The sequence below is a fragment of the Lotus japonicus genome, chromosome 4 (assembly GCF_012489685.1).
Source record: "Lotus japonicus ecotype B-129 chromosome 4, LjGifu_v1.2".
NCBI lineage: Eukaryota > Viridiplantae > Streptophyta > Magnoliopsida > Fabales > Fabaceae > Lotus > Lotus japonicus.
This window is the reverse complement of record NC_080044.1, coordinates 65,910,004-65,937,804: the sequence shown is the minus strand read 5'-3', so window position 1 is coordinate 65,937,804 and position 27,801 is coordinate 65,910,004. Positions and strand designations below refer to the sequence as shown.

General features: G+C 35.0%; 2 protein-coding genes and 1 long non-coding RNA gene across 8 annotated transcripts; 2 read left to right on the top strand and 1 right to left on the bottom strand.

Moving 5' to 3' along the window:
* The first annotated feature begins 3,113 nt into the window (after positions 1–3,113).
* Positions 3,114–4,768, top strand: LOC130710477 (CBL-interacting serine/threonine-protein kinase 6-like). Its single transcript, XM_057559759.1, has one exon. It carries the CDS (start codon positions 3,334–3,336, stop codon positions 4,624–4,626), a length of 1,293 nt encoding a protein of 430 aa, XP_057415742.1. The 5' UTR covers positions 3,114–3,333; the 3' UTR covers positions 4,627–4,768.
* A 1,387-nt stretch (positions 4,769–6,155) lies between these two features.
* On the bottom strand, positions 6,156–15,555 carry LOC130711378 (uncharacterized). 4 transcript variants are annotated; one of them, XR_009010685.1, is made up of 4 exons: positions 14,634–15,555; positions 13,830–14,511; positions 12,375–12,452; positions 6,156–7,027 (listed from the first exon to the last, which is right to left on the bottom strand). It is a non-coding gene; the product is annotated as an uncharacterized LOC130711378 (long non-coding RNA). The 4 variants fall into 4 exon arrangements; XR_009010686.1 differs by having other exon boundaries at positions 13,830–13,932; positions 14,022–15,504; XR_009010684.1 differs by lacking the exon at positions 12,375–12,452 and adding an exon at positions 13,639–13,716 and having other exon boundaries at positions 13,830–15,473.
* Positions 15,556–20,883: 5,328 nt separating this feature from the next.
* On the top strand, positions 20,884–22,091 carry LOC130715611 (cytochrome c oxidase subunit 6B-like protein new16). Of its 3 annotated transcripts, none has more exons than XM_057565730.1 (4): positions 20,895–21,013; positions 21,121–21,258; positions 21,361–21,436; positions 21,787–22,091. In XM_057565730.1, exons 1-4 carry the CDS (start codon positions 20,930–20,932, stop codon positions 21,792–21,794), a joined length of 306 nt encoding a protein of 101 aa, XP_057421713.1. In that variant the 5' UTR covers positions 20,895–20,929; the 3' UTR covers positions 21,795–22,091. The 3 variants fall into 3 exon arrangements, with proteins under 3 accessions (XP_057421711.1, XP_057421713.1, XP_057421712.1); XM_057565729.1 differs by having other exon boundaries at positions 20,896–21,013; positions 21,361–21,518; XM_057565728.1 differs by having other exon boundaries at positions 20,884–21,013; positions 21,361–22,091.
* Positions 22,092–27,801: the final 5,710 nt, after the last annotated feature.

Genomic DNA, 27,801 nt, shown 5'->3' with positions numbered 1-27,801 from the left:
TGCTAAAAATGATAAAAGAAATATCTAAGCAAAAAAAATTAATTAAGTAGATCATTTGCATGGATTAAGTCAATGAACTTTATTTAAATATGAAACATTAAATATCTCAAATAGTTCTCTGTTTGCTAGCTACTAATGAATATACGAAAAAGAATATAAAGAATTTAAAAGAGAAAGCGTGCATGAGATGATGATGTTCTTAGTTTTTAGTGATGAAGCCAAGTTGCAGCTGAAATTGAGTTTGAGATTGACAGTTACGCCTACAACCAACCATAAGAGACACTAGAGTTGCTGGTAAAAGCAAAAATGTGTGTGGAGTCTGTGGTCTCTGTGAAGCAAATAATTTACATGTGATTGAAGTTGATTCTAACTTTGGTCCTAATAAAAAGGACATGTGTTGTTAGCCTTTACAAAATAGTTATATATACCATACTAATATATGTATGTTAGTCGTTAGAGTCAGGCTTTAAATTTGAGAAATGGAACAAATTGAGACCTTAATAACCTTAATAATTAAACAGCCTAAGCTTTGCTAACAGAAGCATTTTGTGCAGATTTTTTAGCCTAAGTTAAGATCCTAAATCATTGAATAAATATATTGTGTGATCATCTGATGCCATCAATGACCTAATTTAATTACTTTGTATCATACAAAAATTGTTTCCAGACAGTGGGGTGGGGTCATATACTTGTGGTTTTGGTTGCAGAGAGCTCTTCCGTGACTGTCACAAATTAAAAAACTGACCATCCATGGAATTAGTTCTTGTTCTGGCCATAAATGGAGGGCTCCACTGCAAGCCCACCACTCTTGTTTTCTTCTGCAAATAACATCATTCACTCCACATTATACGCATTCCAGAAATCAAACACACATCATTTCAGTTCATTATTCACAATTCGCAGCTTCTCATCTCATCTTATCTCATCCCATCCATTAGTTACGAACAGCACACTATGCAAGAAATTTTTTGTCTCCTCTGTTTTCATTTGTAACAGATTTATTTTTGCATTTTTCTTACCAATTAAGGCACTAAACTAATTAATTACCTCAGTTTTATCTTGTTTCTTTTGGATAAAAGATCTGTGTGCACGATCACATGTCAATCTAAAGTTTGCTTACATAATCATCTAAATGAATCATGTCAGATCTAAAAATGTTGTTCTTAATTAAAGTTTTTTTTTTGGAAAGTGTTCTTAATTAAAGTTTAAATTGCAACTAATTGTTTTTCTATATAACATAATGTAATTGATTATTAGTGTAAAACTGTTTTACATTTTATCCATTTAACTCTTTCTTTTTTAAGACACTTTAGAAGCAATAATATTGTTTTTTTAATCATTCCTTTAATAAAGCATTAAAAAAATAATGCGCTTATACTTTTGTGACAGTCAAAATCATCACCTACATTCTGCACATATGCCTCCATCGGGCATCCACTCTTGTGGTTGTCGGTTATATGCTTCTACATATCTATTGACTCTAATTAGTTTGCACCATAGCTAGAGGGAATTAATTGTTTTGGCACACAAACGTCCACCGAGCATCTCTCTAGTGGTTGTCAGTTACAATTGTATATATCTCTTGGCCCCAATAACCATTTGTGTGCCAGAGCTAGAGGGAGATGTGAACAACACTCATTCTTGGTCGCTTCTCTCACACTTTCGATCGTTGATAATCATTCTGCATTATACTCAGGTATTGTCACCAACATAAGCGACCTCACTCAAACCCATAATCAAAAATGTTTATGTCACTTTTTTTTTGTGATAAAGTAGAGGGCTTAAGTCCGAGAACTAACAGGAGCTAGAAACTCTAGCATCATTTCTAAGCATAGGGAATAACCATGGAGGGACATTCTCTCCATTGAAAACTAAGTTTTGGGCTTGATGTCCCATGTTGGGTAATTTGTCTGCACTCATATTTGCCTTCCTGTTTATGTTGTGGAAAGTGACCTTCACCAGTCTTGAAGCTAGATTGTGAATTCGCTCAACTATCATGTAGCAATGGTGGTCCCTCGGGCAGTTGATAGTAATTAGTTCCACATCTACCTTTGAATCAACTTCAATTTCCAAGTCTTTGGGCTGGAGATCCTGGACAACTTCAAGGTTTTTCAGTACCCCAACCAGTTCAGTTTTGAGCGGGTTCCCTTCAGCAATTTCGCAACAGAAGCCTCTGATCAAGCTACCATTCCAATCACGAATCAGACCCCCACATGCAGAAGTGGAGTTTTGGTGCCTGAAAGAGCCATCCGTGTTCAATTTCCACACGCCAAAAGCCGGTTTGGACCAGGTTTCTGGGTTGTCATTGAGAGGAGAACTTAGGATGTTATCCATAAGGGATAAGTTTTTAGTTACCTCTGTTGCATAGTTGGAGATTATAATTGAGAGATTGCCCGACATAGTGATGTGGTTGTTGAAGATAAGGTCACACCGGTCTTTCTAGATTTGTCAAGCAGGCCAAAGAGAATGTTCCATTTACTACCTTGCTTGTGGACATTACTCATTTTGAGATTGGATTCAAGCCAGTTGGAGAGTCCTTGGCTATAGAATCTGCTCCAATCTCTAGCTGGTAGGAAACAACTCCATGTTTATGTCACTTCATCGTGTCTTGACAAACGTCTTTTTTCTCCATGCCCTCAAGTATAGATGCATATCTCGAGGCCAATGTGTACTAGCTAGTCCTAACCTTCCGAATGAGACGATCATCAGAAGACTCAATTGTTGGCAAGCCACATCGTAAACAACACGCATTACGTCCTCGATACGTCTGAAACCCACCCCCATAAATTAAAGACAAGTCCGAAAGATCTCAAGGTACGCCTATGTTTAAGCTTCTCACCTCAAAACAAGCTTCTAACTTAGGAATCAAACTGCATTTGCAGGGACCCTTCTATGCGATTTTAACAACAAAAGTCCAGCAACATTCTACCTTCCTCAACCCTATTGTGCCAGAAAGTTCATCCATCCTTCCTCAATCAATTATAAAACTTTGTAATAAAAAATTAAAAAATAAACAAAACAAAATTGGTGTCGGCAACTAGGAAAATACAAAACCATGAGGCAGCCGTACACGTGTCAATCATGACCCACTCAAGGGACTATAAAATGGCAGAAACACCAAACATTGAACTGCAATGTTGGACTGTTGAATTAGGGAATGCAGAGCGATTATGAGAACCCACTGTCTTTCTCCCACTGAAGTAAACGGTGGCAGAATCACCGGCAGAAATTGCCACCGCAAACACGTCGAAGACGGTTGATCACAAACTCTCAATCCACACAAAAACCACCACACAACACAGTAGTGTATAGTAGTATCTATATATAGTGTTTATGGCTGACAAGTGTTGCAGCAACGAAGCTCACTCTGCTGTGCTTCAAGGCAAGTACGAGCTGGGTCGGGTTCTCGGCCACGGAACATTTGCCAAGGTGTACAACGCGCGGAACCTGAAAACAGGGAAGAACGTGGCCATGAAGGTTATAGGGAAGGAGAAGGTGATCAAAGTAGGGATGATGGAGCAGATAAAGAGAGAAATCTCCGTGATGAAGATGGTGAAGCACCCCAACATCGTCGACCTCCATGAAGTCATGGCCAGCAAGTCCAGGATCTACATCGCCATGGAGCTCGTCCGCGGCGGCGAGCTTTTCAACAAGGTCGCCAAAGGCCGCTTGAAGGAGGATCTCGCTAGAGTTTACTTCCAGCAGCTCATCTCCGCCGTGGACTTCTGTCACAGCCGCGGCGTCTACCACCGCGACCTCAAGCCGGAGAATCTCCTCCTCGATGAAGACGGTAACCTCAAGGTCTCTGACTTCGGCCTCTGCACCTTCTCCGATTTCGGACTGTTACACACCACGTGCGGCACGCCGGCGTATGTCTCGCCGGAGGTGATTGCGAAGAAGGGCTACGACGGCGCCAAGGCGGATATATGGTCTTGTGGGGTCATCCTCTACGTGCTCCTCGCAGGGTTTTTGCCGTTTCAGGATGACAATTTGCTCGCCATGTACAAGAAGATTTACAGAGGAGACTTCAAATGTCCACCATGGTTTTCTTCTGACGCGAGAAGGCTCATCACGAAGCTTCTAGATCCGAACCCGAACAGTAGAATCACGATCTCCAAGATCATGGAATCATCCTGGTTCAAGAAGCCAGTTCCCAAGAGCGTGCAAGCGAGGAAGGAGGAAGAACGGGAAGAGGGGTGGGAGTGTGAGAAGAAGATGAAGGAACCAGCGACGATGAACGCGTTTCATATAATTTCTCTGTCGGAGGGGTTTGATTTGTCGCCGCTGTTTGAGGAGAAGAAGAGGGAGGAGAGGGAGGAGATGAGGTTCGCGACGGCGGGGACGCCGAGCAGGGTGATTTCGAGGCTGGAGGAGGTGGCGAAGGCGGTGAACTTTGATGTTAAAAGTAGTGAAAGCCAAGTGAGGCTTCAGGGGCAGGAGCGTGGGAGGAAGGGGAAGCTGGCGATTGCGGCGGATATTTACGCCGTGACGCCGTCGTTTCTGGTGGTTGAAGTGAAGAAGGATAATGGTGACACCTTGGAGTATAACCAGTTCTGTAGTAAACAGCTTCGGCCTGCGCTCAAAGACATCTTCTGGACTACCCCTGAGAATTCAACACCTGCTTAGATTCAATGATTGAAAAATAGTGTTGTATGATTCTAGATTAATTAGACCATTTATCTAGCTATGGTTCATTGTTTTTGTTGATGTTCTTGTTGTTTAATTTAGAAGCTTCAAGTTTTAAGAGATTGTTTAATTTTCTTGTTAATTCTCAATAGCATGTAGGTTCATCACTTTCATTTCATTGTGTGTGTAAATTAGATTAGACTTGTTGAGCTGGCTGGCTTTTGTTGAATTTGCTTTGACAACATTGACTAGTGCCTGCTTCATTATTGTTATGTCCTTGACTCATTGGGGCTAATCGAATACAAGTTGCATTCGTCTTCTTGTGGCATTTATTGAGAGCCCTACGTCTGTGATAAGGAATTGGTTTACTTCACCATCCATAATTCAATATCACTTTATTAGGTGTAGGCAGGGTAGAGTGGATTATATGCTTAAGGCCAAACTTACATTGAACGGCTAAAGTCCTAAACACGCTTCTAGTCCCTCAAAAATAACGAATATTAATTTTAGTCACAAAAAATAATTACTAATTTTTAATTTGGAAGTATATATTGTTATTTTTTCAGTTGATAAAAAGGATGATGCACCCGGTGTAAAGTTTTTTTACACCGTCAACCAATCAGATTTTAAGGATGTGCCACGTCAATTAATGAAATTAAATGAAAAGAGAGATTTTTTCACATCCTTGAAATCTGATTGGTTGACGGTGTAAAATTTTGGTTGACGGTGTAAAAAAATTTTACACCGTCGGTGCATAGAAATTAAACTCTTTTCAGTTTATGCCGCTAAGTTTTGCTTATGCATAATAGTGACTCAAGAATCCTAATTAGACATTATGAACTCACCCATTGACACAATTTAGTGCCACAATGGTTGTGAGGAATATTAAACAACTAATTACTCTAAAAGTTTATCTTGTAGGGTTAGAGCTATATGAATGGTTTATATTATTTTCTCATATACACCCAAACTCGTTTGAGGTTGCCCGTAGCCTGAGAATGCACAAGCCAACACACTATGTGATCTAATTCAACTTTCTATTAGAAGAATTGAGAATGACAAATATCAAACCCTAGACCGCTTAGTTATAAAAGTTTTAATAACATGTCAAAAATAAATAATCCTAAAAGCTTAAGGTGTAGTGTAAAGATCACATGAATGATTTTATATCATTATTTCTAACGAGGAACACATCAATCTCAATAGTACTTCAAATAAGATTGTGTGACTCGTAATTGACTACATATCATATGTCATATGTAAATGCCAAATAAGATTTAAAAAGTCCTACAAAATGAATGAATCACCATTTTGTGTGTGCCATATGAACAAAAGTTAATGGCGACTAGAAAAAGATAACATTGCAAATTTCCACACATTTTTCATTATGCTGGCTAGGACCACAATGGGTAAGATAGCTCTGATGTAAAATAATTGACCGTCTTTACTCCGTGGGCACAATCCTATATGGCTAACTTTATCATTTAATTGATGTGCATGACACTGTCTGATATCAATGGAAGACTTGATGACATTAAAATCTAGACCTGGTTCAGGTTTCAACTCAGGTTGCACCTTTTCAACCAAGTTACTTACTACTCCTTCATTCACCACAAGGGAATCATGTGGATGCTTCAATCACTTAACTTCTTACAATTTTAGAAAAAAGGTGAGTAAAACATGTAGTGGCTTGTCTTCTAGGGACAACACTCCACTATTCAAATTAACGTCTGTACCCAAGAGCATCCTTATCTGATGCATCATATACAAAAAGTTAAGATCATTACTTCTAACATCTTTGCAACGAGTCATGACTCATTACAAGCTTGTGTAGATAAGACGTATGCACCATCCATATTGAACATAATCTCTCCTTTTATATTAATCATTTTGGAAATCTTGCTAGCAGTCACCGAACTTGATAGCTGCACACTGTACTATTAGCATCTGCAAGGTCTTAAAACCTGGGAACTTCACAAGAGGTTCATTGCCATGTTAGCAATTTGGACTTTTGTCTGGATTCTGGATAAGGAATAGGGAAAACGCCCCACAACCACACTTCATTATACGGAAAAGAACCCGAGGCTATCATGTCATGCAAGCTAAGAAATTGCATGTAGCAGTACTCTAACTGTCCTAACATCCTAAGGGCAAGCGGAGAGAGCGACTAAGTCCAATCCATAACATGGAATTTCTCACTCCACCGCTATCATCTCTATATAAGGAAACCACCTCCATTGCCTTGACTGACTCGTAATAAAGACGGCTATACTCGCTCGTGGCTCTATAGCAAGCCTTGTTCATAGCTCCTACTAACATGCATTTGAATATTCATCTTCTGTGCTCGTATATTCTCCCAACTTGCAGCATGATTAAAAGTTTTGCACTTTTCCATCAGATTCTGCAGCAAAAACTTCAAAGTCAACTTTAATTTTGATGGCACATGTTTGCGTGTGTGAATGTCAAAAACTTAAAGACAAAGGCCAGGGAAAATTCGCTTTCACAATGTTTTTCTTATGTCAAATGAAATTGAATAAAACAGGAAACTTAAGACCTGATAAAATTGCTTATAATACTCTCCTAACTCCTAAGTAACCACAAAGGGGTATACATTATCAGATTCAAGCACATATCAAGTTAACAACCAAACATGTTATGATTTTCAATGGGATAACAATTGCTCAAATTTGTTGCATATAGTGAACAAAATCAGACAAAAGCTTATATTCTTGCTCCATTCCAATTCAAATCCAGCTGATAGGTCAAGAATTGTTTCCATCAGGAAGTAAGTTGTTTTAGTCTACATCACTTTGATAAATATGCACTATGTACTTTTCTTGGGTCAAATGTGCACTATGTACTTTAGTAACAACTAATACACACAAGGAATTGTCGGCTTATTTCAACAAGTTCAGCAAGGTAGCTTGTTAGATGAATGTCTAAGGGTGTGTTTGGATTTCAGTTCATTTGCTTCTAACCCACTTAGCACACATTCCAAAGCACAAAAAGTAAAAGCTAGTATTTGTTTCATTGGGTTGAACTTGAAAGTACTTTCAACTTGAAATAACACAAATACAAACACACTAAGAGCATGTTGGGAAACCAATTTTCTCCAATGTGAAAGCACATTCAATGAGTTTCAAGAGAAAAAGTAAAAGGGACTTGGTTATTCTGTTACCTTGAAAATCTTTTTAGAGCAATATAACTTGCATCCAAACACACAAAGTCTTCACCTGATATGTGAAGCTTTGATAGAACTGCTAGCTTTCAAGAGGCTAGCACTCTCCACAACTAATTCAGTATATGGCCTTCCCTTCTAACTTCCCTTTCCTCTTATAGGAATGGTAACTAACGGGTTGTAACAACCAAGCATCTTAACTAACTAACAGCTAACAACAAACTAACTGTTACAATGATCTGTTAAGGCCCAATAATCACTTATGTTTGGCCACCTGTTTAACAGGTCCAGGCCCACTAGTTTCTAATTTCGTATTTCTCCTATGATACAATTTATTGATAGGTGGCTTAATATTGATTCTATCAAGCTTTTAGATGAATTGCTCCCTAAATTATAATGAGATTAGCTCTTTCCACCCTATTCCTTTGCTAAATTAAATTTCAAAACAAGACAGTGTAAGTTAGAAATGTGTTGTATGCTCAAATTAGGTTAACATAATAGCTTAAATTCTAGGAGGCCCTTAGGTGCAGAACCATGTTTGGTATAGTGTGTATTTTAGCTGAAGATAAAGGAACACTTATACCAAGGGCTTTGTATGCCATGTATCTCCATTCAGTAAGGATAAGGGGGAGAGAAAGTGTCATTGAAGGTTAAAAACAACCAAGAAACTTTACTTGATATTTGATAAACTCATGATTCTGACGATTTAGTTGCAATATACAGATTATAACAACCCTGGTTGTTCAACTAGACTGAAGCCAGTACCAGTTGTAAAACTCTTTTTAAGAACAAAATGCAATTGCTAGAGGGTAAGGTTTCTTCAATCCAAAATTCGTGCAAGAGGAACTTCATCCCCCCCCCCCCCAAAAGAACTAAATCAAGCTTTGGTGATGGAAAAAGCTACATAAATAATCTGCCAGAATAAGCTGGGATGCTAGCTGATGACTATTGTTGATCTAGCAACTATGTCTGATAAGTTTCAAGTAGTCCCTACCACTATGTTTGATCTAACAAGTTACCTTTGAATCACGCTAAATTGAGAGTAATTTTTTAAGTTATTTAGAACACTCTTTCATAATTATATATGCTGACCCTGAAATTCAGAGATATCCTCAAATCATAATCCCAGTAATCAGCACCTAAAATTATCAAAGTAACTATCAAGAATACAAGATGTCCCTCAGCACTGCTTTTAATATACTAACCTAAGGTCATAAATGTCTATAACCTAAGAGTATCAAAGTGACCATCAACAATACAAGATGTCCCTCAGACACTCCTTTTATCTAATATACTAACCTAAGAAGGTCATAAATGTCTATAACCTCTTGTCATGTAACATTACAAACAGGCCTCTTCCTGACTTAGTAAGACACAAAGATTCAGCTAAGTCTTTTTTATTATTATGTTCTTAGTCAGCACTTCATTTCTAGGATGAAGATTATGAACTCAGTGATAAGTTCTTTCCTCACAAGCAATGTCTTAAGTGATGTTGTAGTGCAAACAGGCATACAACACCCACAATAGACCTCTAAGACTGATAAAAGACAGTTGATACGAACAAAAATCAAAGTCCCTTTCAAAATCAGGATAACAAGGATCAGCCAGCTTGTTTGTTGGGGAGAAAATGACACTATTACAACACTTAAATAGTGATTGGACGGGTCACAGAGGATGGTACTGCTCTAATACCAAAACTGTTAGAACAACAACACTAATACAGATCAAGAGTAGAGAGAAACGCACAAAAGTTTTGTTCACGCAGTTCGGCCAAATTGCCTACGTCTGCGACTATAGAGCAGCTATAGTTCCGTTTATTGATTCGTTCTGAATACAATGTTAGGGTTTCAGTGCTACACGGACCCCAACCCATTGCCCCTATGACACTGCCTATGAGCCATACTCAACAAAAACAAAATTATAGGATTTAGTTTTTTAAGGTATACAAAAGGAAAAAAAGAAGTACAAAGAATAAATTGTATTGACTATTGAACATATGTCATATATTGGATGTGATATTATAAAAGGCGAAGCACCTAACCTCATTTATTGGTAGCCTCTTGATTCTAGTTAAATGGAGAAACAAATCAAGACTCGTAATCCTAATTAGACAATGAAGCGAACCAGTATAAATAAGAAAGTAAAGAAACCAACTAATCCCGAAGAATATTCTAAATAACCTTAAATTACTCTAAAAGATATCTTCTAATATTCAGACATGTATGAAAGCTTAAATTTGGAGGTAGTTGCTTTGCATTACTATTTCAATGGGAAAAAGTGGAAGAATTAGAAATTTGGAATTCATCAAAGAAACATGTGCCTTCAAATGCATAAAGAATTGTTGCATGTTACGAAAACGAAATGTAAGAATAAGTTCAGACACAATTATGGCAACATTTCTATTGTGTTTAAGGTTAATAAATTTTAGAATATAAAAAAGTGATATGCATCTAACGGTCAATGAGTTATTCGTAAAAATAAGCTCCGTAACATTTATCATTTCTCATGCATAAATATTTTCCTTCCCACTCTAATGGCAAAGTAAGATCAATAGTTAGTACCTTCAAAAAAAAAAAGATCAATAGTTAGTTTCCAAGCAATGCTAGATATGCTTGAGAGATAGACAAAGAGAGAGGGTGAGACTAACTTTAATCATCTACTAGAAGAACTTATACCTAAGTTAACCTAGGGCCATAAAATGTCAAAAACTTCAGAGTAAAAAGCTTTTGATATAAATATAATACCTTTTATAAGTAAAAAAATAATCTTTATGGATTTAGCTCCTTCAAAGTGAAAAAGACCAAAAGTTATGGATGCACTTTAGATAATAAAGAGTACAATCTTTATGGATTTAGCTCCTTTAAAGTGCAAAAGACCAAAAGTTATGGATGCAAATTAGATAATAAAGAGTACAATTATAACCATTGATGGGAAAAGCAGTGGTTGAAATTTTAGTAACCTCATAGTTTGTTTTGCATGAACATGTATTTCAAAGTTTATACTTTATAGGCTTAGAAACAATGATATGTATTAAACTATTAATATGTTCAAATGCACATCAAACAAGCTCTCACCAATACTTAATTATAATAAATAATAATATTTCAATGTTTGAATCTTTGAGCTAGTCAAATGGCATAGAATTTGACTTCAAGATACTGGCTAAGCGTACACAGAAAGGTACTATAGAAAGGGGTTGGAGCAAATTCCATAAACAAAAATGGAAAGTAGAAAATACTGCATTTGAAGCAAATTAGTAGGATAAACAACTAGACAAACTCCATGATTACAACACAATGCAAAATAGTTTGCACCGTGTGGCTATACTAGTATACTACATCAACTGCTCAGTGCTCACTACCATTAGCATAAACTTATAACTGATACTGTTCTTTACTACTCAATTACTTCAAGGCAGCCTATACAAGAATAACTCAACCGCTGTCAATCATCTTCAAATTCTTAGTGATGTCACGATCATTAGATATAACTGAACCTGACCAACATTTTCTAACCAGCACTTTCTTATAACCTCTCAACTCCAACAGCCCATATATACTCAATAGTTACTTATTGTTACATTTTTTTTCTGAAGTTAACCTAAAGAAAAGAGGTTAATTACAAGAATTTCAAAATCAAACTTTTTAAGAATTTAATCATATTTAATAGTTTTAACCTTTATTTTTTCACCTTCCTTCAAAAGGGTGAAGCATCCATATCAACACTTCCATTATAAGTTTGATTACTGATGTATACAAAGAACAAAATTCCTCCATGTTACCATTTCCTTAGTGGGCTAAGATCTTGGATAAACAATAAATGCCAAACTAGAATTTCAAAATGAAGTTTGGAACTTGAGAAAATACTTCATTCATTAAATCCTAAGCAAACTTGAGTTATAATCTGCCTAGCTTAGCCTTCTCCATTAAATCATCATATTCACTTCAAACTTGAAGTCTCCATTTGAGAGACTGTTCAAAGTCACTACTTAATTACCAAGTACTTCAAGCAAAAAAGGTAACTAAGATATTTTGTCTTAACCAAATTATGCCAACTAGTTGTGCCCGTGAGAGTAATCTCTCGCTCCACGGTTAACCCACTAAGTGGTAGGGGGTTGGCCAATGAATTTTTCTATTCACAAAATTTAGGAATCGAAACACCAACCACTTGCTTAATTAAGGACAAGTGCTGAAGTACTACGCCGACCCACTTGGTTATGTAACCAAGATATAATCCAATTTCAAGTTTGCATGATTTTATGACATCATCCTGGCCAGTTTCCCTCTTAGTTTTACATTTTTTTCAGTGTTAATACATGGTTTAATTGCAGCAACAATTCTAGGCACACACAACAATTTCAGAAGCTTTTTTCTTCATACAATGAATGGTGAATTGGTGGTTTTTCTAGATATATTTAGCTGTAGTAGATGCTACACTTTTCTAGGATAAACATTGTAGTATCCATGAGGGGATTTCTCAACCATGTTCATGCCACTCAATCACCTTCATTCCTCCTAATTTCCTTTCTCTATCCATGAAACTAAAACCCAAACCACAAAAAAATGGTTACCTGAGTGATTACAGTGCTTCAAGTTCTTCTAACCTTCCGAGACAGATTTTCAAGAGCTTTCCTTGACAATCGCTACTCCTATAAATTAGAGTAAAATACACTCACCCCCCTCAAGATTTGCAAGAATGACACTCCACCCCATTCTTTTTAAAAATCTACACTCCACCCCATTTTTTATAAAGACAAAATTTAGTGACGAAAACAAATTCGTCACTACTAAAAACTAATTACTAATTAGTAAAAATTTAAATAAATTTAATGCATATACACTACCATACATTAATTTATGAAAATAATTTTACTGAATTAAATTAAAAAAAAAACATTCACTCTGTCTGTTAAGTCCACGTCTCATCTATCTTTAAATCATATTTCTCACCACAAACGGTCACCACCAAGCCTTTACTCTCTTTAACACGGCTCCACTGTCCCACAATGTGAAACCCCATGGCACCACCATGCCTCAAAATTTTGTTGCGACCTGAACCCCAGAACGTGAATCGCACATTCCTAAAGCCACTTGTTCAACTACTTCTTGTGAATTTCACCTATTTAAGTTGTGAGCGAACGCTATGTTGGTCTAAGATATTGTTGAATTTTGTTAAAAACGATGCTCCACCGCCTCGTTGGGCTCTAATAACCTCAGATCCAGTTCATATTTTCATAATTTTGTTTCTCTATTTTCTTCACCCATTTGTGTTGTTTTTTTGGCCTACAACCCAATTTTGAAAATTGGAGGTATAAAGAGATTATTTTGATTAAAATTGAATTATTACCAAATATGAAAACACAAGCATGTTTCACTATGTTCGAGATATGGTTTGTAAATCGGGCAGGTGTGCTATTGCATAATATGCATTGTGAATTTACGGAGGAAAAACGCGATTGAGAGAATGAGGAGGATTGTGATGTTTTCATTTTTGAATTTATTGGATTATATTGATTTTTTTTTTGAAATTATTGATTAACAATTTAAATAATAACTAATTATTAATGAAGAATATTTTTCGTCACTAAATTTTCCTCTATATTAAATGGGGTGGGATGTAGATTTTAAATAAGAATGGGGTGGAGTGTAATTCTAACAAACCTTAAGAGGGGTGAGTGTACTTTACACATTGTTTTTTTTGAAATTATTGATAAACATTGTAGTATCCATGAGGGGATTTCTCAACCATGTTCATGCCACTCAATCACCTTCATTCCTCCTAATTTCCTTTCTCTATCCATGAAACTAAAACCCAAACCACAAAAAAATGGTTACCTGAGTGATTACAGTGCTTCAAGTTCTTCTAACCTTCCGAGACAGATTTTCAAGAGCTTTCCTTGACAATCGCTACTCCTATAAATTATGCACCCAAATAACAAGGATGAAAAAATGAGTTTATCAACAAAAAATTAAAGTGAATCAAGCAAAAAATCCCTGAGAATCTGCAGATTTGAGAAACATCTAACCTGTTTAAGCAAGGCCGCTGCTTGAATTCCTTTTACTCATGGTAGCAAACAAATGCATATCTACCCATAAGATATAGTTGAGTTGCATCATTTGATTCTGGCCCTTCAAATTCAAGACAAAAAATAATATTAATTATTATTATTATAAAGCCATAAACTTTACTTTGCTCCTTGCTTCTCTGAAGAGCCAACCTAAAAAGATCAGCAAATAAGAACAAAAAGGGTGAGGATTGAGATAACACAAATTCTGGACCAGATGGGGAGAAAACCAGCATGGTCTCCAAGAACCAGTACAAGAATGATACTCCCTCCGTCCCTAATTATAAGCTAAAGTTGTAAAAATCACACTTATTAAGAAAGCCTTAATTGATGCATTGGTTTTCAAAAAAAATGTACAACTTTCTATGTTTACCCCTATTTATGATAACACTTTTTCATCATTGTACTACTAATGGTGGTGCTCCACTACCAATAAATGCAAGGGTGAATATGGAAAGAAATATTAACTTATGTTAGCTTATAATTAGGGACGGAGGAAGTAGGTCATAGGAGAGAAAGACAAGAAGAACTTCACTTTTCCGTTAAGGGATGAACAGTGTCTCAAAATCCGTCGTAAGGCGTACCTTGATGAACTCCATTTGGGAAGGGAAGGACCATTAAAAGTCACGCTCTGAACCTCCATCTATAGCACAGATATATATATATAATAATATTATTTGATAAGATAAATAATAGTTAATATATGGAGTTGAACTTATAAAATAAAATAAATTAAACCATAAACAAATAAGGATGAGACCAGACCATGGCAGATGAAACACCAAAGAAAATATGGCAGATGAATGGATCAAGACCATAGAATGGTCTGTGCACAGTTGAAACAACAACACATAGCACACAACTCAAAGACACGCTTCACACATAAAAATGAAGGATGATCATCATCCATTAACTGCAGTGACTCAGAGACAATTCGGAGAATGAATGAGACAAGTATATATGCACTATAAACGAAGCTTACAAGTGTGCCAAAATATCTTAGAAAATTAAAAACAAGGAATAGAAAAACATAAAAACATGAGATGATCAAAGAGAGGAAACAGTGAGAGAGAAAAATGAGAAGCTGACAGAAAGAGAAGTGAGCACGTACCCGCAACTGTATGCCCTCATACAATAACTACGAGCGTGTGCTCACTCTCTTCTGTCAACTACTCTCTCTACTATATCCCTCTTTTCTAATTACTCAAAATATAGTAATTTTGATTCAAAACATGGTCATATCCATGTTAATTGACTGTTTATTCTGCAGTACTCTAACTTGAAAGTTGAAACTAGGATGAATATATCAGAGTTTTCAGAATTCTGGTGAGGGAGTCAGATCAGATCTGTAACCTCATGTCCTCCTACATTTGGCAAAATGCACATATCTATAGATGCAGCACCCTTAACTCTAACCACTCACTCAACCAGCAACTAAATACTACCTATCTTATCTATTGGAAATGAATTAGGGTTGTTTTAATTTCTTTTCTTGCTTGCTTTGTGTCTCTGTCCCTCATTTCCTTTTCTCTACTGCAACAACCAACATTGCTCCACCTTAATATCAAAAGTTCGAAACCCTTTTGGATTTTTCTTTTTCCCTTTTTTTTTTTTGAAAAGTGACCTTTTTGACTTCTTGTGTGTAACTCTGCAGCGTCTACTCTCCATCTAGAAGGGATTAACTGGGAAAGGATAGGGGTGATGCATGACAGTGAATGTGAAGTGATGATAATGAAGTCCTTTTTTTCTCACCAATTATCCCCACAATCACTAATTATAAGATTAATCTCATTGAGGCTCTCACATCATCTATATATATATGTAAATGAGACTTGAACTTTTTTGCATTGATTACCTTACATTTGTATTAAATACATTAGATAATAAAATACAAAACTAAAAAAATAACTACATCCACTTTATTATTCATTATATTAATTAATAATTGTTAAACTTTTCAATTTCCAAATTAAAAAAAGAAATTCAATTTCCCATATTTTAAAATAATTTTTAATATTTTTAAATTTAAACTTTTTTTTTGACAACCTTAAATTTAAACTATTAATTATAACTTGAAAACAAATTTTGAATAAATAATAATTTAAATTGACTACCTTTACATTAATAAAAAATATATAGTAAAATAAATTTTACATTTATTACTAATTGTAAAAAATTTCAAATTCTTATATGTTAAAATCAAAACTATTATTTTAATTTTAATTACTAATCATACGTTGGTGGATTTTAAAAATTAACCAATAAAACTTATTACTACATTTTACGTATAAATAAAAAATTAAGTATAAAAGTTAGATATCATCTTAATAAATGATATATTTATATATATAAAAGAATATTGGACTTGAGTTCTACATTACTGGAAAGATTAATTAAATTTTTATTTTCATTTCAATTAATTATCAACATAAGGTTGAAAAAATGAAAAGATAAAAAAATAGCACAAAATAATATTTTAAATAAAATAAACATGTTAAATATTGAAATTAGTTAATGGTTGAATGCTTTTTGTAAATATATACTTTGTAAATTACTTTTAAAATCTGAAATTATTATGCATGTTGTTTAAATTAACTATGTAGTTTTGTATTATTTTAAAAAATAATTTTAAATTTACTTGTGATTTTTTTAATAATGATAGTAATAACCTATTGATGAATAGTTTATGTTATTAATTTTATTTTTAACTATTAATTGTTAATTTTCATTTTCTTACACAAAAGAATAATTTATTACGTAGCACTTAAAAATAGGTAGAATATTAACTATCAATCATAAATTTATAGAAAAAATTAATAAATATATTTATATGTAGACAACATTAATAATTTAAATTAAATAATGGGAAAGATAAAATTTATTAATGAACAATCTAGAAAAATAGTTTCAAAATTAAATAAATGTCTCTATAAGATATTTACTATTAACTATACTGCATGTGTGTATTATTTGAAAAATAATTTCAAATATATTTTTTGATCTATTATACAGTAGTAAAAAAAAATTCTCAAGTTTTCTTATGTTATTAATAATATTTTCCTTTTCAATTTTTTTTATTAAGTTTCAGTAATATCCTTTATTTACATAAAGAGAACTCTAATACAAGTAATTAAATGCATCAAAGAAACTCTAATACTATATATTTAGATGTCTAAACACAATAATTTTTTCTATTATATTTTTATTGAAGAAATGTTTTAATATTTATTATTTATATAAGTACACTATAGTAATTTTCATATAATATTAAAAAATATCGTAAATAAACCCGTGCAACGCACGGGTATATAATATCTAGTATTAAGTGAGTAGGCCTCTCCCAACAAATTTTTCTCCATACACGTCACTCAGGAATCCAAATCTCGACTAAATGCTCGAAAAACTCAACTATCTATATCAACTTTGCTATATTGTTGGTGATGAGGTTTTTTCATTTGGTGTACTTTAGCTGATTTTCTAATACTTTGTATGGTTCCTGTTCTAAAAGAGGCTGAAACAACAAGCAGGACAAGATAATTAATTGGTTCCTGTTATGAAGGGGAGGTTCCTTTCCATTTAGATTTTTTTAAGCTCAAAGTATCTACATCCAATAGTAACTAATTTCCACATAGTAGATGCTTGCGTTATAAGATATAAATAACAAGTCATTAAATATACATGGGCGAGGATTGCATTATAAGCTGTAATTGTCGTTGTTTGACATCTTTTTTCTTACTTTTCTTCATTTCAATATATTCATAATTGCCTATAAAAAAAATCAAACTCATGTTTAAGTCACAATGTGAACAACCACCACATTCGTAGTTAATGCAGTTCAAGATCACTTGTGAATTGGGATGCTACATTTTTATGTGTATTTCATTGGTTAAATCATAAGACTAGTTTTTTGGCTTTGCACCTCACACTTGATAGGAGAGAATACTAAGGCGCTTGAGCAATGACCTAGTTTCCTAGTAGTGTTGTCTCTACACTATACACACATGGTGTAGCTAGGAACATATTTCACATACAAATTTAATATAATCAAGTATTGTGAAACTTCAACACAAAAACATTTGCCTAATACATATTGTAACTAATTTGTATAGGACATGGTTTGGATATTGACATTGCTTAATATAGACTTCTAAATTCTTGTGGAGTGTGGACCATATGTATCATATGAACCATATGAACCACTCATATAATTAAGCATGTTGAAGGATTAATTAAGATATATTTTCAAATTAAATCTAAACAGTTGCTAAATCAATAAAAATATTAATATGAAGTGAATATGATGTTACATTTTTATTAAGTGAAGTGGTTAGAAGGTAGATGAGTATATTGGTCAACTAAATCATGCTTTGTGGACATACAAGCTAACACGCGGTTAATGTAACAGTTTTTTAGCGCCACAAAATACAAAAAGTTAACAAGAAACACAAAATATAATTATGGTCATCTGAAACAGTCACTATTGCATCTTACGTTTTTTTAAAAGCTTTCAAATTTTATGGTGATCACTAGCTTTCATAAACTTACGTGTTAAATTGGTTTCAAGTTTCCACAAACCCAAGGGTTCAACCAGTATGACCCATGGGATCAAGATTCTCCCATATCACATGATAATATCAAGCAAAACATTATGTCTATTTCTTTCTTTATAAATGTCTAAAGCATCACATCTCACTACAACTTTTTTGTTTTTTTTTAACACTGGTTTAAGCAACAAGTAAAAAATACTGTCTAAAATGCATCAGGGTTAGTTCGTGAGTGTTTTTTTTTTGGAAAGAAAAATTTATATTAGATGAATAGTTGATAATACAAACAATACTCATGCACCCACAAGTAAAACTTTTGAAACACAGCACCTAATAAACACCTGCACAAATTGCAAGATAAACCCCAAGCAACATCGACACTAAATGACCAAAACGAGGAGGAGCAACTGTCGGGGATTGCCATACATTTTAGGCAATGTGTTTTTTTACAACACTAAATAAGTGTTTTGCATCTTATAATATGGAACAATTTTTACGTGATAAATGTTGCATTTCCTCACAATATTTACATTTTCTCACACTGTTATTATAGTGTACGAGAAACTATTACTAAATGAATCAGAATTGGTAACGCCAAAACATAAGATCAAAGAAAACTATTGCGTAATGTTTAATAAACATTTTTCGTATTTTTAGCTAGAACTATTGCGGAAAGTAAAAAAAAATGTTGTTGGATATGTTTGATACATATAACAAGAAATATCAAAGTATAAATTTAGCATAAACTATCACTCATTCATGATTCATACACCCTCTCTTCATTTTCATTCCACCGAATATCTATTTCTGTATTCTCTTCCAATTAAATCATGACTCGTATTCTTTTTCTTTTTTATTTGTCTTTTCTCCCCTCTTCATGCGAATGAAACTTTCGTCTTTTAACATAAAAAAAAAGTAACATGATGCTAGAATTTATACATGGAATAATATTACCTACACACCTTTTTTTAAGGTGAAAGAGGAGGAATGAGGAGAGAGATAGAAAGAAAGAAAAAAATAAGAGAGAGAAAGTATGAGATGTGATAGATGGTAAGAGGAGAGAGATAAAAACAAAAGGAGGTGAAAATGAAGTGTTTTAAAAATGAGGTGGGTATATATATTACTGTTTATACATGAGATGAGAGACCATGATCAATGTGAGTGATAAAGTTGATGCATCATGCATGGTTCGACAACAAGAAATTGGAAAAATGACATTGGCCGTAGGATTGTTATTATGGAGGGACCCTCCAGTTTGTCGTTTGTGTGCATAGGATGGTACTCCGTCAGAAATCACAGTCATAGATGCACGGCCACTCTATGCCCATTTCCTCTTTTGAAATATCTAGCTTCTTGAAATTACACTTATCTTATCTTTAATTTTTTATCAAGAAAATCGAGAGAGAGGAGACTGTAAAATAATTATTGTTAGATTTTTGAAGTACTGCTATGATTTGGTCTGCTGTTATTGTTTTTTTGATTAATCATCAGCCATTATAGATGTACTTTTTTTTGGGTCAAAAGCCAATGATATATGTACTTCATGCATGCATTTAGCTTTTGCAGCCGTGGGTCAAAATTATTGGACACCGGAAGCCGCGGAAGGACTCTATGAGTGTGTGTTTAGAAACATTTTTTCAACCTACATTAGTACCAGGCCGGTCCCGACATTTTGGAGGCCCTGTGTTAATAATAAAAATGGAACCCTAAATTATTTTTTGGAGAAAGTTTAATAGGTGCACAAAACTTAAAAAACGCTTTTTACAGCGCTTCGGACCTCTAGCCGCTGTAAAATAGTATACAGCGGTTCGAAGCGCTGTAAAAGATGGACTATTTACAGCGCTTTCTTAAAGAAAAACGCTGTAAAAAATATTCAAAATTTTTTTTTGAGGCCCCCTCATTTTGGAGGCCCTGGGCTGTGGGCCTGCTTGCACAGGCCTAGGGCCGGCCCTGATTAGTACACATACACATACACATACACATACACTGATACACATACACATACACATTTCAATACTAAAAAAGTAATTGTTTCAACTTTCCACAGAATAAAAGAATTGGATTTGTTGAAAAAAACTTTCATATCCAACTCAACTCCTACCTGTAGTGCGAGCAATGTAAAAATAATTTACACGTATATTCAATTATATTTCTTTTTTCCCTCCTTTGGAAAACTAACAAAAAAAGAAAAACAGACTACGGAATCGACAAAGAGTCATTCATCATGGTCGCTTTCAGCTCCACATCAGGTCTATCAACCACCCTAATGGCCGTCGGTTGATAGCTGGTCCTTTTTTTTTGCCCATTAAGTTTTTAACTTATATTATGCTCTTCAACTAATCTTTGGTCTTTGACAAAACAAAAACTAATTTTTGGTCAAATGTTCTTGGACTAATGTTCTTCACATGAGAAACCTTGGTCTTTTTAAAAGCCCAACCCAGCCCAGCCCAGGATAGTGTGTGTATATTGCAAGTCCTTCTCCACAGTCCCTATTTTTGGTGTCACTGTTGTGTTCCCATGGCGCTGGAAGCTTACGCTGCAGGAAACCACGACAAAATCAACGCTGATGTCCTCTCCAAAGCTAGGGAAGCTTGCTACAAGGTAGAAATCTATCTTCTCCTTTTCTCCTTCCACGTAAATGGGTTTCTGTGATTTCTTCTTCTTCTTCTTCTTCTTCATTTACATGTGTATTAATGGTTTTGAACAAGGCTCGTGATGCTTTCTACGCGTGTCTGGATAAGGAATCTGACAAGAAACCCACAGAGATTGCATCAGTGGGCTTGATTTACCCTGCAGAATGCAAACGATCGAGGGATGAGTTCGTTAAACAATGCCGATCTTCATGGGTAACAATAACATATAACCCTTTTTGGCTTGTTTGTGAGTTTTGATATTCTGTTACTAAAACTTGATGCTTTTCTTCATTGGGTATGTTGATCTTGTGCCAGGTGAAGCATTTCGATAGGCAATACTGCCAGAACAAGAGGGTTCAGAGGCTTTTGGATGACAAAGGTTCAAGGAGAGGTCCGTTGTCGCTCCCACAGTCTACTTTCAAACCCACTGCTTAATTTCAATGAGTCATTCCAATTTCCAGCAGTAGTAGTAGGTTGTTCTGATTTCCCTGATAGCTTAGTTATACATGGTTGGTTCTTTGGATGTACATTCATGTTGCTGAAAGTGAGAAGTATATGTTTAGTACTAATTACTTATTTGCTAGTCTTCCTAGTCGCTACGGTGAGCTCTTACAATTGATGTTGGGATTAATGATATTTCAAGAAAAAACAATCAAACAGGAAAAGAAACATCTGTCTCTAGGAGTTACAACTCGTAGTGCAGAATACTCTTATTTAGGTTGAATTTATTCATGTTGGCAGGGGTATAGAATATACAGATCGTCTTGGCCCCTGTCGAAGATGGGATATCACTTCATGGTCTTTGTATGGGTGGATGTGGAATGCTGATCTGAATTAGTAGCAAACAGAAGTTCTTTGCAGTATTTTTGAATCTTGAGCATTGCTTTAATTTGTGGGTCTAGCATTATAGTGATTTGTTTGGTCCTGATAACGTGTATTTGTTGCCTCGAGACTTTTGACTATTTGTAACGTGTAATGTAATAAACCTTAGGTATCTTTGCATTAGTTAAGAAAAATATCTGAGATAACACACATCAGGTTTAATATTTTAAGCTTCATGGTTCAAGTCTCTTTTTGCATTTGAGAAAGGTGAATAGTGTTCCTAAAGATCCTGGTTTGAGGCTTTAATGATTTGGTGGTTCATGTGAATGCATTAACTATGTATAAATTTTTTATTTTCATGAAAGCATGCCTATCTAATTCATCTATGAATGCAATGAACACTCTCTTTGTCATGCAAACACTTGGATCAATGACTAGTTGGTAACGCAGAAGAAATGTAGCTAAAATAGATGAAATATTGTATCGACTATTGATTCTATTAATACATAAAAGTATGCGGACTTATATTTTACTTGCATTACCAACTAGCTTCATAGAGTGTTTAGACATATTTCCATGGTTTAATGAAGTTAGACATCCAAGAATGATATTTTGAGGTTTGCCATGCTGATGAGGAATTTTGGTATAGAGAATTAGAAGATGGTGTTAAGGTATGGAGAGACTAGAAGCAGCTGTCTAGCTTCACTTAACTTCGAAGATACAATAACTTTTTCTCTTTTAGCTTCATAACTACGCATTTATGTGGGTAAGATCTAAGACCTTACTAGCCCCATGGACACTTAGGGTTAGGGAAATGCTTAGGGCAGCATGCACATTGATGGGTAACCTTAGTAAAGTTATTATTAGTGTATGTTAGTGTTATATATCTGTTAGTATATTTTAGTAGCTGTCGGTAAGGGAGTTAGTTAGTTAGTTAGTTAGGAAGTTAGTTTAGGAGCTTTGATGATTAGAGAACTTATGCATGTTGCCTATTAATAGGTAGAGGGGGTCGATAGGGAGAGTTATCTAAACAATTAAGAGAGTATTGGGACCTTTAGGCTTTAGAAGGCTTGCAGGTCTTGAAGTTCTGCAGTATCTACCTGTTTAAGATGGGTAATCTCTATTTCCGTTAACAAGATACTCAGTTTTTGTCAACCCTCAATCAGAGAAGAGTTTTGTTTTGTTATTTCTTCTGGGAAATATAACTTGGAGACTGATGCTAATTTTGGAGCTCTAGATGTTAACAGAATTCTTTCAAGTGATAGTGGACAGGTGGTTCTGTATTTAGTCTTATTTGATATAGTTTTAGTTTTACAGATATTTGATTTTTAGTGGTAGCAACTTTGTTGTATGCATCTGTGAGAAATAGAGGGAGTTTTAGTTTTGGTCTCATTGAAAAGACATTGCATTTTGGTCCTTACGATTAAAGAAAATATTGAATTTGTTTCTCACTTGAGACAAAGTTTAGATGCAGCTCAAGTGGATAGCTCAAGTGGTAGGAGCTGGGGTTATATGGGTTAGGTAGGGGGAGGTTCAGGAATCGATTCCTGGTTGGTGCAATTTATCTTTTCGATGTACAAAAAAAAAGTTTAGATGCAGTGCTTGTGTGTTTGGGAGATGCCTACGTGACACATGACATGATGTGTGACGCATTAGTTGAGAAACTACAACCAAATTTTGTCAATTTCAGAGGGACAAAAACTTACTTAAACCTACAAAATTAAATTTCTCCTCCACCCAAAACCTATTGCCCTCCCCTTCTTTCTTTCTCATCATCACCAATAACACTCAAACTCACACCAAGAACCCAAAACCTATAACCCATAACTCCCTAATTTGACCAATAACCCTTTCCCCTTCAGAATATACTAGAAACCTCTTCCCTCAACATAGCAGTCCCCACACACATATGGAGAGAGAGAGGTGGTGAGTGAGATGATGGAGGGAGAGGGTGAGAAAGGATGCCATAGGGGCGGGTGGGAGTTATGAGTTCTACATTTGAGTGTTCTTTGTGATGGTGGGAGATAAAGTAGAAGAGTAGGAGGGTACGGTTTGAGTGGAGAAGAAAATTTCATTTAATTGGTTAAATAATTTGTTGGTCCCTCTAAAATTGACAAATGTTCAAGTTTAGTCCTCAACTGACACGGTACCCATCACGCCACGTGTCATGTCACCTTCCACAAACGTGACAGATGATATGGGTGTGCAAAGTAAGTGCATGTCAGACCCGCTAGTGCTTCGAGTGAGCTTAGCTTCTGGTAATGACCAAACCCAATATTTCCTCAAATAGTAGGGACAAAAATGCAAAGTATTTTCAGTGAAGGACCAAAACCCATACTCGCTCTATTTACGGGGAAAAGTATATAATTAAACATAAAATATATCCAAATACTTTAATTAAAAAATAATTTATTTCATCAAATAATTAATTGGTTAGCTGGTTTTCTAGGTTTTTCCTTTGGTTCTAGCCCCCTGCTTGTTAAGCTTTTGGCCATCAAACATGGTTTTCTTCTAGCTTTTGGCCATTAAACTTTATCTTCTCTCATCATAATTGTTTTGAATAAGATTATTTCTATTACTTACTCACTCTTGGAATATTTCTTTCAAGCACATTCTGAGGGCTGTTGACATGCACTTTTCCTGACTAGTTAGCTTCATTTGGTTTGCATACGTAATAATGTGTTCTTAAAAATTGGTCTCTTCTGCCAGAGGATTTAGTTACTTTTCTAGTCTCAGATATGTGGTGTTGTGCTACTTATGAGGAACTTTTGGTTTTTTATTTTATTTTCCTTCTTACTCAAAATAAAAATACCGGGGTGCAACGTATACTGAACTGGTTCTAACTATAAACAAACAAGTTTTTATATTTATTTTTATTCGGATTAGGATAAATTATTTTTATTCTTGTCTCCTTCCTCTTGTTCCAAAGACCACTCGCTAACGTGGGATCCTCAACTTTAAACATGGACTTACATCAGCTTATTTTATGTTCAAACGTGGGAACTTCAATATCTACAATGTCCCCTACTTCTGCGGACGCCACTCATTTGTTGCTGCCCATTATCTAGTTTGTTGATTTGTTCCCATTATTATCAACTAATGAGTTATCTATTGGCTATTGGTGTTTAGTAATTGGAACTAATTATAATATTAATAAAATATGTTTCTTTCATTTGACTATTTGAGCATATCTGTTGAAATAAACAACATGTATACAATTATTATTAGAAAGATGATCATATTAAAGTTAAACTTTGATACATTATCACCATAAATTCATTCAAAATATTCTTTCAACCATAGAAAAGAAAAAGCATAGGAAAATAAAGTCAGCGTCGTGCAAAATAATTAAACGAGGACTGATTTAGACCGCCATTTCTAGCATTACCTACCTTCACTTCCGTAGGCTGATTAATCCTCGATTACCAAAGTGACTAGCATTTATTTTTGAAGTCACTAAAGTTACCAACTTAATTAAGTTCGGCAGATGATGATTAAAATAAAGCACTGAGTTATAAACACCATTACGCAACTAAACATGCTCATAAAATATCATGATAATACCAAATTGCCCAACAACACAAATTGAGTATTTCATGTAGTTACCAATCACCCACCAAATCGACGGTGTGAATGAAACATGTAACCTTTTGAGATGAAGTAGTTAGTTATTACCAACTAGGTCAACGCATGCTGATTAATTAAGTGTGTATCGAAATATTGTTTTGGCTTAAGAGTAATTTAATTTCAAGCAATTTAGTAAATTTATAAATAATGAATAAATGATAAAATTGTTCCCCGCACACTAGCTCTTCAATTTCGATATGAACCCATGACCCTTTGCCTTCAATTTCGATGGTGGTGGCGTTCACATTCAAATTGGATGGACATCATGGCAAAGACGGAACCCCTTGCCTTCAATTTTGATGGTAGTGACGTTCGCATTCCAATTCGATGAGCATCAGGGAAACGACGAAACCCCCTTCAATTTCGATGGTAGTCACGTGCACATTTCAATGCGATGGATACCATGGCAACACCGAAAATTTCCCTACGCATTCAAGGCAAGTCTTTCGCCTTCGCCTGAACCCAGGACCCCATACCTTCAATTTCAATGGTCACCATGACAATATGAGAGCGAGGGTTCAAACTATTTGTGTCAAAGCATGTCCCTATTATCTTATCATTACTTTATAAATTTATTACTAGATCGCCAATTTATAGAAGTATTAAGTAGTGATAGGTAAATATAAAGAGCAACCGTCAAACCCTTAACTTTTCTTTATTCAGAAAAAAAATATTTAGTTGAAAATACGTAATTAATTTGTTAAAATTCTTTATAAATTATTATTTTATTATTGGAATTCTGAAATATTTAATATCTACATTTTTTAGATTTAAGGGTCATAAAGTGGATATAAGAGTGTAATAAACAAAATAATAAATAATTAACCTAGACTTAGTTGTCATCGAAAAAAAATATGAATAATGCGAAAAAAAATAATTACGAAAAAGGGGTGAAAAAAATGGAATTTACCGGAATGATGTGTTTTTGGTCAGCGTGGCAAGGAGGTGGGATCCGCTCCACCTGACGCGAATCCCAAACGTGCCATTCGCCCCACATGACACGAATGCAATCCATTTCTTTCCGTCAGAGATTCCCTTCATTCCTAAGGAGGAATCTGAATCTGTTGGCATTTATTGCATACGCCCCAAAGCAGGCGCAGTCATGTCAGGTGAAACATGATGGCTGACCGGAGACATGCAGCAGCCATGTCATTGGTTACGTGCCAGACGAGGCGGTGGCACGTGCATTGGATTCGCGTGGTCTGACGCGTATTTAGTGTCCAACGCTTTAAATTGAGCGAATGCTCTGAGTGGGGGACAGAAATGACATGACCGGCACGGGGGAACAGGAATGATGCATGGCATGCGCGTGATATGGGGCGAATTATTAAAAAATGAAATCGCCTCAAATCAACCGAATTGTTTAATAAAAAATACTATATTACACACTGCGAAGTCATTATGCTCACACTCAAAAAAACAAAGTTACAATCGGAAAAAATATTGTTGAGCTCATTTTGAATTTCAAAAGATGAACCAAGTAATTGCTTGTGCGTAATACTCCCTCTGGTCCTATTTATAAGCATGAAAGAGAAGAAAAATCTTGGTCCTTTTTATAAGAACCAAATGAAAGTTTGAGCTATATTAATTATTTTTTTCCAATGATGCCCTTATTAATTCTAACTTGTAAAATGTGTCTCATTAATTATTCTCTCTCTTTCTCACTTTCCAACATTAATAACAAAGGGTAATTTTGGAAGTTTATTTTGATTCAAGACATATTTAATGCATTTTACCTAGTTTAACTACATTTCTTAAACTATGTGAATTTTTTTTTGTTGCTTATAAATAGGACCGGAGGGAGTACAATGGTAGATATTATGAGGGCAGTGAAGGTATGACATTTGAAGGCTCGAAGAAGATGATGCGTTTGAAACACAACATCACATTCAACAACTTGAAAAAGTTAATTCATGAGAAGTTGAAGCTTGGAAGTAACTAAGTTATTTCCTCTGTGGGCTTTAGGTATTTGTCCTCATCTGATCCAGTTCAGTATACAGGTCTCGTGATAGTGAATACTGATGATGTGGGGATCATGATGGATATATTTACTCAGCAGTGTGGCCACCAGTCAGTGGTGACCATGTCGGAGCTTTATGTTCAAATTGATGAGGCAGGAAGTTCATCAATACCTGTTTCAACAAATCCTACAACCACTCATCCGACATTAACAGACGAGGGCGTCACACAAGTGGAGATCCATGAAGCTGAACCAGAGAGTGTTCATTTGGGTCCCACAGTTAATTTGGATGATGATGATGATCTCCACCATCACCTAATTGACAATCCTGACATCATATATTCAGA